The sequence below is a fragment of the Calypte anna genome, chromosome 26, assembly GCF_003957555.1.
Source record: "Calypte anna isolate BGI_N300 chromosome 26, bCalAnn1_v1.p, whole genome shotgun sequence".
NCBI classification, from domain to species: Eukaryota; Metazoa; Chordata; class Aves; order Apodiformes; family Trochilidae; genus Calypte; species Calypte anna.
This window is the reverse complement of record NC_044271.1, coordinates 2,424,213-2,437,660: the sequence shown is the minus strand read 5'-3', so window position 1 is coordinate 2,437,660 and position 13,448 is coordinate 2,424,213. Positions and strand designations below refer to the sequence as shown.

General features: G+C 49.0%; 1 protein-coding gene across 2 annotated transcripts in view; it reads right to left on the bottom strand.

Annotated features, from left to right (window-relative positions):
- Positions 1-9,730: 9,730 nt before the first annotated feature.
- The window catches only part of PLXNA2 (plexin A2), a 132,651-nt gene continuing 128,933 nt past the window's right edge, over positions 9,731-13,448 (bottom strand). For both annotated transcript variants that reach the window (XM_030465520.1, XM_030465521.1), the window contains exons 30-32: positions 11,819-12,031; positions 11,473-11,623; positions 9,731-10,183 (exon numbers count right to left, since the gene is read on the bottom strand). In XM_030465520.1, coding sequence (XP_030321380.1) covers positions 10,088-10,183; positions 11,473-11,623; positions 11,819-12,031 — 460 coding nt within the window. In that variant the 3' untranslated portion in view covers positions 9,731-10,087. The remainder of the gene's footprint in view (positions 10,184-11,472; positions 11,624-11,818; positions 12,032-13,448) is intronic.

Genomic DNA, 13,448 nt, shown 5'->3' with positions numbered 1-13,448 from the left:
TTGATCTATTTGTTGGGTGCATTTGTTCTGTGTGGCTACCCCTGTGCCACTTCCCCTCCCTGGGCAGGGTGCTGGCACCCTGACCTGTGCTCCTCAAAGGCTAAAATGCTATTTAAGCACAAATCAAATATGCATGAGGGCCATGACCTAGCCTATAAACTCCTGTACAGCCCCAGGCAATGCCTTTGTGCTGAGCAAGAAGAGATTGCAGGTTCCTGCTGCAAAAATCAAATGAACGTCAAATGAATGCAGGAGCAACTCCCCCCCCAGATCATCCCAACACTTCCCTTTTTTTCAGGCCCAAACATGGCAAAGAGAAAAAAAGAACTTTTAAGCATTTCTATCATCTCCTCAAAGCTCAGCCTAATTGAGTGCTAACAAAAGAGAAAAAGCTTTCTCCTCTCTGGGCAGCCGGCAGCAGCTGCTGCAGAATGACAATGCTGGCTCTGCCCAGACAGACAGCTCCAGGCTGCTGAGCCCAACAGCATCCCAACAATATCCCAACAACATCCCAACAACACCCCAACAACACCCCAACAACATCCCAGCAGCATCCCAGCCATCCACTGCCCCCTTAAGATAAAGGATGCTCGTGTCCAGAGCCAGAGCTGGCACCCAGAGAGGAGCTGGCTACTGAAGGTGTCAGTGCTGCTGCCCCTGCAGACCTCCTGTCTGAGGCTCTCAGAACTGAATTAAATCTCCCAGGTCCCACAGGAGGGATGGGCAGTGGCTCTGCCACATTTTTCAGAGGGGCAGGAGGCAGGCAGGATGCTCACACACACAGCCAGGCAGCAACAAAGCTGGGAGTGAACCACAGGGGAGCAGAATTCTCTCTCCTGCAAGAGAAGCTGGCAGGCATTTCTTGCTCTGAAAGGGTAATTTTCAAATTGCAGTGCTCGTTGCTGATTTTGCTTTAAAGGAGACACAAAGAGGCAAACCTACATTTTGTATTTCTGCTCCATTCCCAGGGCTGGGCTGAAGCAGAGCTGCTGGGAAGGACCCATGCACAGCACCCACTTACAGAGCCCCAGAATTTGCCTGGAGGTTAAGGCTGGACAAAAAATAAAAATAGAGTTTTAGTAGGGCAAGAACAGAAGCTGTTTGTGAACCACCAAACATCATTCCTGATGCTCAGGCCTCAGACTATTTCCAGGAGCAGTAAGGGTGAAATGGGAGTCATAAAATTCCAGTAATCAAAGCTGAAAAGAACAACCCAATTTATTAATACCCAGACAAGCTGAAAGAGATGCTCTTGATTATCAAATATTACTCTGGAGTTAATGTTTACCTGAGTTGTTTAAGCCTGGCCATCTTCCTCCCCTTTTCCCAGACATTTTGCCATAGGGCAGCACTGAGCATTTGTAATTAGATTCCTTCACTGGAGTTAATTATGAAGAGACAATAAAGCCCGAGTGGTTTCTATTTTCCTAAGTATTATTTTGAGCCAAACCCAAATCCTTTGTTTTGGCATCAGTATTTGTAATTTTAAGTTTAACATGAACCCTGGGGTATCCTCTTGATATAAATAGATACAGACACATTCATGTTGCATTATGCTGTACAGCTTTTCATATCCTCTTATAATACTTTCACATGATTTTCCACACATTTGCCTGCATCTATATACTGGGGCAGATGCAAGATTTCTTTTCTGGAAGATCTCTCTTCATCCTGTTGATGTCAGATCAGCAACAACATCAATACTTTGCAGGTTCCAGACTGAGCCAGCACCTGGGGAGATGTTCCACAATGCTGGAAGTCCAGAATATCCCAGGAAAATGACCCTGGATGAGGGAGTTTTCACCAGGGCTGCTCCTGCCATGCTTTATTTTAGACACTGGAGTCCCCACTCAACACTAACCTGAATTTCCATTCCAAATGAGCTGTTAGCCACTTAAACACAACAGGGCCATGCATGCTTGCTGGAATAAAAAACCAGAGACTCTGTGGTTCTTCCTGCCAGTTTAAGATAAGTGTCTGATCACATAGAGTTACATGTCAGCCTCTAGCTAAGCCTTCACAGAGGGGGAAAGATGCTGGAATTTAAACAGGTCACAATTAATGCCATGCTTCTACTCACTAATTGAAATTGTCACCTCCATCAGCTCACCCTGATGACTGGGCTTGAAATGCCAGCACCAGGATGTCCAAAGCCCTTTCCACCCCTTACAGAGTGCTGGTAACACAATCCCATATATTCAGAAGGAAAAGCCCAAAGCTGGCTGAGGGGCAGGAGGGGGTGAGGATGAACTCAGAGCAGCTTTGCTGCTGTTTCAGCCCCTGGCAATGGGCAGAGCTGCAGGACCCAGCTCAGAGACCTTTGCTGGGACCCAGGACCTTACCCAAGGAAGATCCAAAACTGCTGTGTTAGTGCTGGCCTCAAAGGGCATCTCTGGGGCTCTTCACTCCCTGCACTGGGTGTGGAAACTGATAGCAGGACCTCAGCCATCTGCATTCCATGAAACCTTCATTAAGCACCACTTGACCTTGTCAGTGCTTCTAAAGCCCTGTGAAGTGCATGCCAGATAAAAGGTAATTTTTAATTGAGTGTACTTATTGTATTAAATACAGTAACAAGGTGCAGATGAATACAAATGACTCCACGGTCAATGCTGTCGATTCACATTGAAATTTCTTTCACCTTTGCTGAGCTGAAGGAGTCAATAACCACTCAGAGGTCACACATGGAGTGGAAAAGCCTCTGGCCAGCAGTTGTCCTGCATCTCCACAGCATGGAGCCAGCACAGAGCTCACCATCTCCAGAGGTGCCCTGCAAATCACCAACCCTGCTCCTCCAGCCTGCAGGAAAACTCTGGGAACCTCCCATGTTTTATTCTTGGTATCAATTTAGACAAACCCAGGGCACAAGTGAAAAGCAACCATCCCCTCTTTTATTCCTGAGCTCCACAAACCAAAATTCACTCAGGAATGTTCTGAGGGATGGGGTGGGGGGTTACAGGACCCCCAGCATCAGAGCCAAGAGAGCCCATGGGAATGATGTGCCCTGGTTAAACTCTACTGGTTTAAAGTGGGAGGCTGCAGGATGGGGCCCTGCTGCCTTCCTAAGGTTCACATCAAGCTTTGCTCTCGATTTGAGGAAAATCAGATCAAAATCCTCAGCCTGCCTGAGGAGCAGGCTCCTCACTCACTGCTATATTTGCATTAGCTTCAAACAGGAGCAACCCCCTGAGCTCTCTGCTAAACCAGTGTCAAATATCTGTATAAAAACTACATCTTGGGGCAGCACTGAACTCCCTGCTGTGATCCACAGCGTTCCATGCCTTCCCCTTTTGGGTTAGTTTTTTAGTACCTAATTTAGAAAGAAAAGAAAAAAAAACCACAACCCAAAGATCCTGCAGAAAAAGCAGTAAGACCTCTTGTTCCCCATCCCTGTGCTGCTTTTTTTTTAATGCTTCCTTAAGGGTCTCCATTTTTCTGTCACTTATCATCATCCAGAGTAATTTTGGGCTGTTAAAGAAAGTTCATTGCTGTAATTGCAACCATATTGGTCATTAAAGTTGACAGACAGCTGCTGAAGGAGTCACTTGCTGATTCCCACTGCTCAGCAGATGCCTCTCAGCCTTTGTTAAATGGGAGTTTGAATTTATGAAATGGAAGGAAATGCATTTTACCTTCAGGACTGATAATTTCAAGGAAGGGAAAACATGTAAAACTCATCCGAGCCTTTTTTTTTTTTTTTTCTTTTTAAGCAGCATTTTCCTTCTCCTTTCCTAATGGAGTGGAAGTTCCCCTGCCCACACTGCAGACCCAGCTCAGCCTCTTTTTTGGGAGATGCTGACCCAGCTCATCCCCCAGGACAGTTCTGAGCTGGAGGCTGCAAAGCTGCAGCAGAGAGGATGGGGCAGCATCTCCCAGACCCCCAGAGCCTCCCTGCATCTGCTGGGCTTTGGTTTTCATCAACTGCTGGAGAAATCCTCCCTGCTGCAAAGGCAGAAGTTGCTTCCCAAAGACTGGAGGCCAGGGGCAATCCCAGACCCCTCCAGCCCTGCTGCACCCCTGTTATTTCCAGATTTATTTTCCATTTATTGCTGGTGTGTAAGTGAATTTCTCACTGATACAATAAACACCAGGCACCACAAGGTAGGAAATCAGGACCCACTCAGGAGGGCTTTTTTAACCAGTAAACTTTATTTATATATAACAACAGTACAAAGTGAGTCCTTGGCTTGCAAAATAGGAGTGTTTCATATTTACAATAGGTACACAATAATATATTAGAATAATAACAAAACCCCCTTTTTTTCCTTGGAACATTTTTAAATACTTAAACTTTCTTACATTTTTTTTTTCCACAACACTTGTAAAAACAACAAAAAAACAGACAATCATCTTAAAAAAAATATAATACAGAACTCCAGTGTGTCAAGTATAATGGGGAGGGGAGGAGGAGCCACACAGTGGAATGGGGAGGGATACAAAGCAATTTGTTATTCCTGCCAGGACACAAATCCCCTAAAATTGGCATTTAAGAAGGGGGCAGAAGAAATCTGCATCTGTTCCTACATTCTGTGACATTCTGGGGGACTCCAGAAGATTTAGTACCTGTATGTTCCCTGGTGCTTCCCATTGCTTCTCCTAACAGCCCCCAAGGTGCCATGAACATGGGAACTCTCATCATCAGTAAGAGGACATTTTCCTGCAGCATCTTCTGAAGCTATGAAATAACCTGGCAAAAATCAGCTCCATTCTGATGGCTCCTCTTGCAGATCCTCCTTCCTGCTGCCCAGTCCATGAGATGGAAACATCTGATGGAGAAGCTGTTGCATAAACTTCTGAGCTGATCTGAAATGGAGGTATTGGAAATCTCCAAGGAAAAGCCATACAGGAGACCTTGGGTTTGTTCTGGCAGCCTCAGGAGGCCCAGAGTTTGGGATGTTGGATGGGATTATTGGGATGTTGGGATTCTGGATGGACCCTGCAGGTCTTGTTTTGAGCACGTTCCACATCTATGTTGTCAGGGTTATATTCCACTTTTAGAAAGAAAAAAAAAAAAAAGAGGAATGGGTAACAGGGGGGGAAAGGGGGGTCTGGAAGAACACACACAGACACTGCTGTGCTCACAGCATGGCCACGACTCCTCCAGCTGCATCTGAGCTGCTCCTGGTGCAACCACAGCAGAGGCACAGACACCACGGCAGGACCAGGGGCTGCAAACAGTCTCTGCTGCTCCAGCCTGCCTTTTCCTCCTCACCTCCCACCCCCAGGGCAGTGAGAAATCTGCTTGAAGACCCCCCCCACCCTCTTCCCTTGCAGCACTGATGGGGCTGACCCAGGTTCAGACTCCACACCCAGCAGCTGCTGAATGGCACCTTCTCCACAGTGCACTCCGGCATCTTCTGCTCCAATTATTTCCCCACCAAATGTCTCATGAAAAGAAAACCAAAGCAAACCAACAAACAAAAAGCCATCCTGTCCACACGGGTGCTGGGTGGCCTCAGAACTGTCCTCAGTGCTTTGCTGACCCACTGGGCTTGGTGGTCCTGGTGGAAGTTGAGGCTTTGCTGGAGCTGCCCCATGGAACAGAGGGCTCTGCTCATCTTCCTCTGCCCGGGGTGCAATTAGACACAGGGTGGCAGCTCCCTGTGTAACTGGCTTGTGGTTGATGGTACAAATCCTGAACTCAAATGGCTGAAGCTTTGTGGCATTTTTAGGCATCTCTGAAACCAGTTTTTTATCCGTCTCTGAATGTTTTTTCTCCTCTCCAGGGTTCAGTCTCTCCTGAGCTTTCCCTGATGTCCCAGCTTAGCCAAGTCAGTCTGTTTTAGGTTCATTTAGTTTGGTGAGCAGCATTCTCTGGGATAGGGGAACTCTGACATGGAAGCTGGAAACTGGGAGCTGGAAAGAGCCAGCAACAGGTGAGAAATCTGCTGAGACAGCAGCTGGGACAGGAGTGGGACAGGGACCACACCAGGGGCAGCTCTGCCCTTTCCTGGGGTAGGGTGAGGGCAGTGGGCAGGTTGGTTGTCCTCATCCCTGCTGGCTGATGGAACTTCTGGGAATAGGACCCTGTGTGCCCACTGAAATGCTCTGAGCCTTTCCAAGCAGAGGGAAAAGACTCACATGGTGCTCAGGGGCAGCAGGAATCCAACCCCAGAGCTTTGAGGCCTCTTGCTTCTGTCCTCCTGCCCACTCAAACTGTTTCTGCCACCGTGAGACTTTCGGTGCAGTCAAGTTGAAGGTAGGAGAGAGAACTGAGGTGGGGAGGAGCTGTTGGGATTTTAAGACAGTGTGTTGAAGGCACTGCTGTGATGAAGGGCTTTGTTGCCACGGAGCCAGGTGGCTGCACTTCCCATCCCCGATGTATTCCCTGTGGGAAGGCACTGCCATCCAGCACTGCCATGTCCAAGCCTCCTCTGGGGATAAAGCTCCTGGCTGTGCCTCCTGGGATGCTGCAGCTCCCCAGCAGTGAGGCCCTGGCAGCTTTTTTGTTTCCCAGCACTGATTCCCGTGGCTTCAGGTGGCTGTGGGATGCTCCCTGCTGGATCCCACAGTGGCTCCAGCACCTCTGGTGTGCTGATCTCTCCTGCCTCCTTTTTAAGATGAGTTCATCCTCTATGGCAAAGCGTTGAGCACTCAGTGCCCACATCTTCTGTGCTTTGGTGGCTGCAGCATCGTGGGACTCCCCAGCAGGGCTCAAGCTTGCCCACAGGTTAGGGGCTTGTGTATGGGTTTTTAATAAAGGCTTTCAAGGTGGAGAAGCATTTGATTAGCACCTTACTCCCCCTTGGAGTGGGTGCTTTGATAGCTCACGAGCAGAAGATTAAATGGAATTATTTAAGCAGTGACACCAGGCAGAGAGGTTCTGGAAAATGACGTCTCCCACTTTGATGTCGAAATACCTGAAACGGAGTCAACTGGAGAACTGAAACTCCAACCAGCCTTGCAGGAGGAAGGGGGCAACGAGAGGGATGTGAATTAATTTCATCTAAGGCAAAGTCACTGCCCCCTCCTGACCAAACCTCCAGTCCAGTTTGCTGCCAGTGCAAAGAAATTCCATGTTGAGATCTGAGGCTTCCTCTTCCCAAAGGAGTAATGGAAAAGCCAGATGCACACAGGGCACCAGGTTACAAGCACTTTGCCCCAAGGGGTTGTGTTGCTTCATTCCATATAATTGCCTGTAAAGATCCATAATTCATGTTGATCACCAGGAGCAGACACTTGGCAGGTTATGTACAGGCTGGCACTCTGCTGCTCCCCAGTGCCCTCCTCCTGACACCTCCTCAGGTGATGGAAATGTTTCTGCTGCTTCCCTCAAAGTCAAGAAGTGTAACAGCCTCCTGGTTTGCACAGTGCTCCTGCTGCTTTCCCTTTCCTCCCTTTTTCCCTTCCTTCCATAGCACAGAACATTTGCTCAGCCATCCCCCTCTCTGCCCAGAGCCCTGGTGTATTCATGGAATACAGACTGCCCGTCCAGTCAGCTTGGACACACTGGATTCTCCTAAGCCTTGCTCACAAAACAATTAGGTTTTTTTCCTTCCTTACCCTTAACTTTACCTTCCAGGATAATCCCAGTTCATGGGCAGAGGCTGCTAAGGGGCAAAGAGAAGGAAAGTGGGATGAGCAGCAGCTACACAGGAGCCTCTCAAATAAAAAGAAGTGACAAAAAAAAAAGCCCCTGAGGGCCTGACTTGGGCTGCAGGGAAGGAAACCTTCACCTCCACCCAGGGGATGGAAAGCCAGGTCTTTGCTTTGGGCAGGATGTTGTGAATCCTGCAGAAATAACAGCTTTACAGTAATGTTCTGCAGGGTTTGGCAAATATTTGAAGTGCTTCCTTGGGCTCCAGAGTACCGTAAGAGTTTGGTGAGCAATCTGAAGATGAATACCCAAAACAAAGACTGTAAGTAGAACATAGACCTGGAAATCACTCACAGAAGCTGCATGTCAGATCATTGGGAAGAGCAGGAGCAGAAACCAGGATAAAATGGGAGGATTTCCAAACCTGACCCTCTACAATCCCAGCAAAGAGCAGGTTGGTAACAGCTGCTGCAGTGCCGGCTTCTTCACTGGGCTCTACCAGGACAACCTGGGCATCCACACGTTTTCTGTCTTTAAAATTAGATTCCCTGGGCAGGAGGAGGATTCCCTGGGGAGGGAAACCTCCTGGTAACAGGGGCAGCACAGATGCTGCTCTGTTCCTCCCTCTGTGTCTCTGTAAATCCCAGCCCTCCCATTACAAAGCTCAGGCTGGTGTCAACGTTGACTTTCTACCCAGGGTTGATCATCAGGATTTTCATTATTACTAGGGCCCAGAGACACTCACAAAAGTGGATTACCAAAAAGAAGTGGGCTTGGCATGGCTTTTACTGAATGGTCATTAAACCAACAAGTTTCCTGAGTATTTCTCCACACACTTCTCCCCCAGGTGCTGCCTCCCTGGGACTGCATCTCTGGACCAGAACCCATCAGCTCTCCTGGTGCTTGGGGAGCCTCTGGTGACCTCTCAGCTCCTCAGGAAAGGACCAAGAGGCAGAGAGGAAAAGAGATTTTCCTTCAACACACACCAGCTGCAAACTGAAGTCTCCCTGGGCACGGGCAGAGCTGAGCAGACACTGAGAACGACTCCAGCCAGTCCTTGTGTTCCCATTAGCCCTCCTCACCCTGTCCTCCCCTTCTGCAGCCTGCACATGGATCAATATTTATTACAGAGAGAAATATTTACAGCATTCCTTCCCCTCCTGGCACTCTACAAAGGGACACACGTAAGCTTTGGTGTCTTTGAAAGAAATAACACTCACAAACACTTGCCTGCCACTGGCCACGAGACCTCGTGCTGCCGGGGCCAGCGAGGAACTGAACAGCACAAGGAGATGCTGAGACAGAGACACAACAGCAGTGCTGGCTGGGGGAGAGCTGGGCAAGGCTTCCCCTGGCCTAGAAAAAAGATTTCTTTCCCTTTTCCCAGCAGAAACACAAGTCCTGGCCCCGGCGTGGGGGCACTGTGGATGCTGGCAGGGAGCTGGGAGGGTCCCTGTGCTGAGCAGCCAGGAGCATCCTGGAGAGATGTGCCCTGATTCTGCAAGGATCCCCCAGAGCAAAGAGCAGGGGGGTTGGTTTGTCCTGCAGGAAATCAGGGGTGGCTGCCAGAACCCCCAACTTGAACCAGACCAAGGAGCTTCACCCCAGCTCTGCCCTTCCCACTGCTGCTGCTCAGGGGAATGTGCAGGACCAGTATGGCCATGGCCACTCCATCCCTTGGGATGCTGCTGGATCCCCACGGGAAGGTGGAGTGGAAAAGTGGAAAGCATTTAAAATCACATCTTCCCTCTTTCAACAATAAATGGGATTTAAAAAATATATATGTATAGACAGTGTATAAATACATAGATAAAGCTGGAGTTCAACACAGGTCGGATGATCTGATGCTTTTGCAGTTTGGGTAAAAGTTCCTCCTAGTGCCTGCAAGTTACTCAGCCACTGAGCTGTTTTCTGGCTGTTTTAGTTGTGTAAAAAGGTGTGGTGCAAACTTGTGCTCATGTTTCTTGTAAGATCCCAACAGGAAGAAAATGTCAGCTTTGCAGACCTTCCAGTGGGTGTGAGAGTCCCTTCGCAGAACATCTGAGCCACGGCCCTGGCAGCCTCTGGAGGACAGGATTCAGAGCTGGACCTTGTTGCCAGGATTATCTCTGTGGCCTTGGTGGGTTTTGATCCTCTTCTTTTTTGCTTTTATCCTTGCTTTTTTTTTTTCTTTCTTGCTTTTTTCTTTTTTTTAAAAAAAAACCCTTTAAATAAAGTTTTATTCTCTAATATACATCAAACAATTCTCATGCAAAGCAGCAGTCATGGAGACATCCAGACTTTCCAGGTTCCTTCTTTCCACGTGTGCTGGATAAAAATGATCTCTTTTGATTTAACTTTGAGACACTTTCTCTCTTTTTTTTTTTTTCCCTCTTCCTGCCTTTCCAAACCAGCTCCTGTATGATCTTGGTCAGTCCTTGGGCCAGGCTCTGCTCTCTCCAGAAGAGCCTGAGTATTTGTAGGTGTCCAGAGCCTTTCCTGCTTTTCCTCCCTTGGAATTCCCCAGAGTCCCTGCAATCCTCTGCCCGTGGGGAGCACTGCAGCTTTTCCTCAGCTCTCGATGGCCATGGCACTGATCAGCTGCTCCACTTTGTACGCCAGGCGCTGCCGACGAGCCTGCTCATCCTGCTCCAGAGCCCCTATCAGCTGGTGCAGGGAAAGGAGAGGAAGAGAAGAGAGGGAATAGAGGGGAGAAGAGAGAAAAAGAGAGAGAGGAAAGAGAGAAAAAAGGAAATAAAAAAAAAAAGAGAGGGAGAAAAAAGGAAAAAAAAGAGAGAGGAAAGAGAAAAAACGGGAAAAAAAAGAGAAAAAAGGGAGAGAAAAGAGAGAAAAAAGGAGGGAAAAGAGAGGGAACAAAAAAGGGAAAAAAGAGGAAAAAGAGGGAAAAAAGAAGGGGGAAAGAGAAAAAAAAGAGGAAAAAGAAAAAAGAGAGGAAAAAGAGGAAAAAGAACAAAGGGAAAAAAAGAGAAAAGGGAGAAAAAGAAAAAAAAAGAGAAAAGAGAAAAATTGGAAAGAAAGAAGTGGGAGAAAAAAGAGAGAAAAAGGAAGGAAAAGAGGAAAAAAGAGGGAAATGAAAAGAAAAAAAAGAGGGAAAAAAAAGAGGGGAAAAAAGAGAGAAGAAAGGGGAAAAAAGAGAGAAGAAAGGGGAAAAAAGAGGGGAAAAAAGAGAAAAAAAAAGAGAGGAAAAAGAGAGAAAAAAGAGAAAGCAGAGTCAGTGTGTGGGGTGGCAGGATGTGAGCACTGTGGACCAGGGATGTGTGGCACACCCTGACCAGCACAGCAAGGCTCAGCCCTGCCTCTGGTTTGTGGGACCACCGGGTGCAGGTTCCCCACACAAGACACTCAGGACCTTGGGCTCCACGTTCCTCATCTCATTTAGCAGGAAAGTCACCGGATTTTTAAACCTTAATCAGAAAATAGCTGCAGCATTGTATCAGAGATGCAGGCATGCAATTAAGTGACACAACTCTTCCTTTTAGCAGGCATAATTGCAAAAGAGGTTCTCCTCACACTGAAATGAAGGGGGGGAACAGATGGTGAGAACTTGGTTTCAAGTGATGCATTCATTAAAGGCACTCGGGCTGCCAGGGAGGATTTGCAAACAGGAGCAAACGCTGCAGCCCAGGATCTGCACCTCGCTGCTCCCATGAGACAGGGATCTTTCTGGGGAGCTTCCCTGGGGCAGGGTGATTTCTCAGAACATTTAGGAGTGGGGCTGCACTGGGGGGCACTTCAAGTGTTGCTCCCATAATATTTTTGCCTCTTAATCCTCCTGGCAAGGATGCCACAAGGATGCCACAGGGCAGGAGCTGAACTGATGCGTGCAGGAGCGGAACAGAGAAGGGCAAGACCCGGAGGGGAGGATGGAGCTCTGGGGGCAGTGATGGAGAGCACTGCCCGTGTCCCCCCTCCTAGCCCACCCTGGGGACACCCACCTCTTCACTGTACTTGCTGACATAGGAATAGATCTCATTGAGGGCACTCAGCATGTTGAATTCTGTGGAGTGCAGGCGTGACTGCTCGGCCAGGTAAGCGTTCATGTCCTGGTCACTGATGGCTGGGAGCTTGGAGATGTCAGCATAATACCTGCAGGAGGGAAGGGCCAGGGGGGCATGAGAAATGCAGAGAAGCTCAAAACTCCTGCCTGCTCCTTGGGATTTAAACCTAAGCTCTGCAGGGAAAAGGACAGCGTTTTGCTTTATCCTTTAAGAGCCACCTCGCTGCCACCCCGAGCAGAGCCCCAGCCCCAGGTCAGCCCTGGTCCCACTCTGCTGCCCTCACCTCTCCACCCAACTCTTGTAGCTGGGGATGTCCTTGGCATACAGCAGTTTGTTGGAGGGGGAATCCTTGCCCAGGCGATGCTCCGAGGTGGAGCAGGAGTCCATGAAGGTCTGAGCCACGACGGAGAGACAGGCGTCTGTGATGCTGCCCTTGTGGATATCGAACACAAACTGGGGGTTTTTGATCACGTTCACCCAGAACCGGAGAGGGAGGCTGTAGGGAAAGCAGGAGACACAGTGAAACCTTAAGACAATAGCTAGGAAGGGATATCTACTGTGTCTTGTGTGTTCCCAAGCAGAATAAAAACGCTGGGAAGCAGCAGTCACCTGAGTGGGAGCATCAAACACCAGTTAGCCCAGTTCTGCCCAGTCTGCTTGTGCCAGGGCAGAGTTGAGCCACGTTTGGTGGCACCAGGGGAGCAAGGCTGTGCCAGGGCAGCAGTTTGGACACAGGCTGTGCCTGGGGCTGCAGTGTTGCTGTCCCCCTGCCTGGCTATGTCACAGCCCATCCTGGGTGAGCAGGGCAGGAGGCATCAGAGCCTTTGTCCCTCAATCCCGAGGCCTTTGCAATCAAAGGGGAATTATTATTCCTTTTTTTCTTTGCCTGTATAGCAGGATCAAAAAGCCAGCTGCTGCTTTCTATTACCTTTCAAGTCTCTGCTCTCCAGCAAGCTGCTCTGCAGGCAGCAGCCTTAACTCTTGCTGCACTGCAGGGCAGCAGCTCAGCCCCTCCAGGCACTGCCAGCCCCCCAGCCTCTTCTCCAAGCTCCTGGAGGCTTTAACCTGCTCCAGCACCATGAGCCTTCTCCCAACTCCTCAACAAGATTCCCTTTCCAGACTCAGCAGAACTGATAGTGCAGAGACCACATTTTTGTCCTTCTGAGTCCCTTGTGCCCCAGGGTGGAAGGAAGGACCTGGGTTCTGCATGGCTCTGGCAGAGCTAAGTCTGCCCCTCAGCACTTCATTTTTTATCACTTTAAGAAGTCTTTTTTTAATTTTTTTTTTCGTCCCTATGATTCAAGAGTTTTTATCCTAATACCTCCATCTTCTACGGCTTTCAATAAATTGTTTTTAGCTTCCCACAGCCTTAGCAGGGGACCCAGCTTTTGCAGCCACGACTATTAGAAGCCTTTTAAACCACGAGCAACTCGGGGGGAAAATACAAAGTCTTCAGGGAGCAACCATTCGTTGGGCTTTTTATCCTTCCTTGCAGAGGTAAATTTCTAACCCACAGAGCTTTTAATCCTAAAATAACAGCAGAGGCAGAGCTGTGAGAGCTCCCATTGTTCAGAGAGGCTGAGCCCGGCTGCAGTCGGTGCTGGCAGCACGTGGGGCTGGTTCTGTGTCCCCAGCTCTGTCCCCCTCCTGCTGCCCATAGGCTCTGGATGATGCCTGAAGCTCTGGGGAAGGTGCAAGCATCAGCCCAGCTCTCCCCTCCTTGCCTCTCAAGGATGGAGCAGGCAGGGAGGTGCAAGGCCTGCCCAGCTCTGCAAACCCTGAGACTTGCAGGGTCCAGGTGGGTGTGTGTGGACCTAAGGGCTGCTCCCACCCCACAGAGGATCTGGGGACAGCTGGGACACTGGTTTAACACAGCACCAGTTTCAGTTCATGTGTGCACAGGGGTGTAGGAT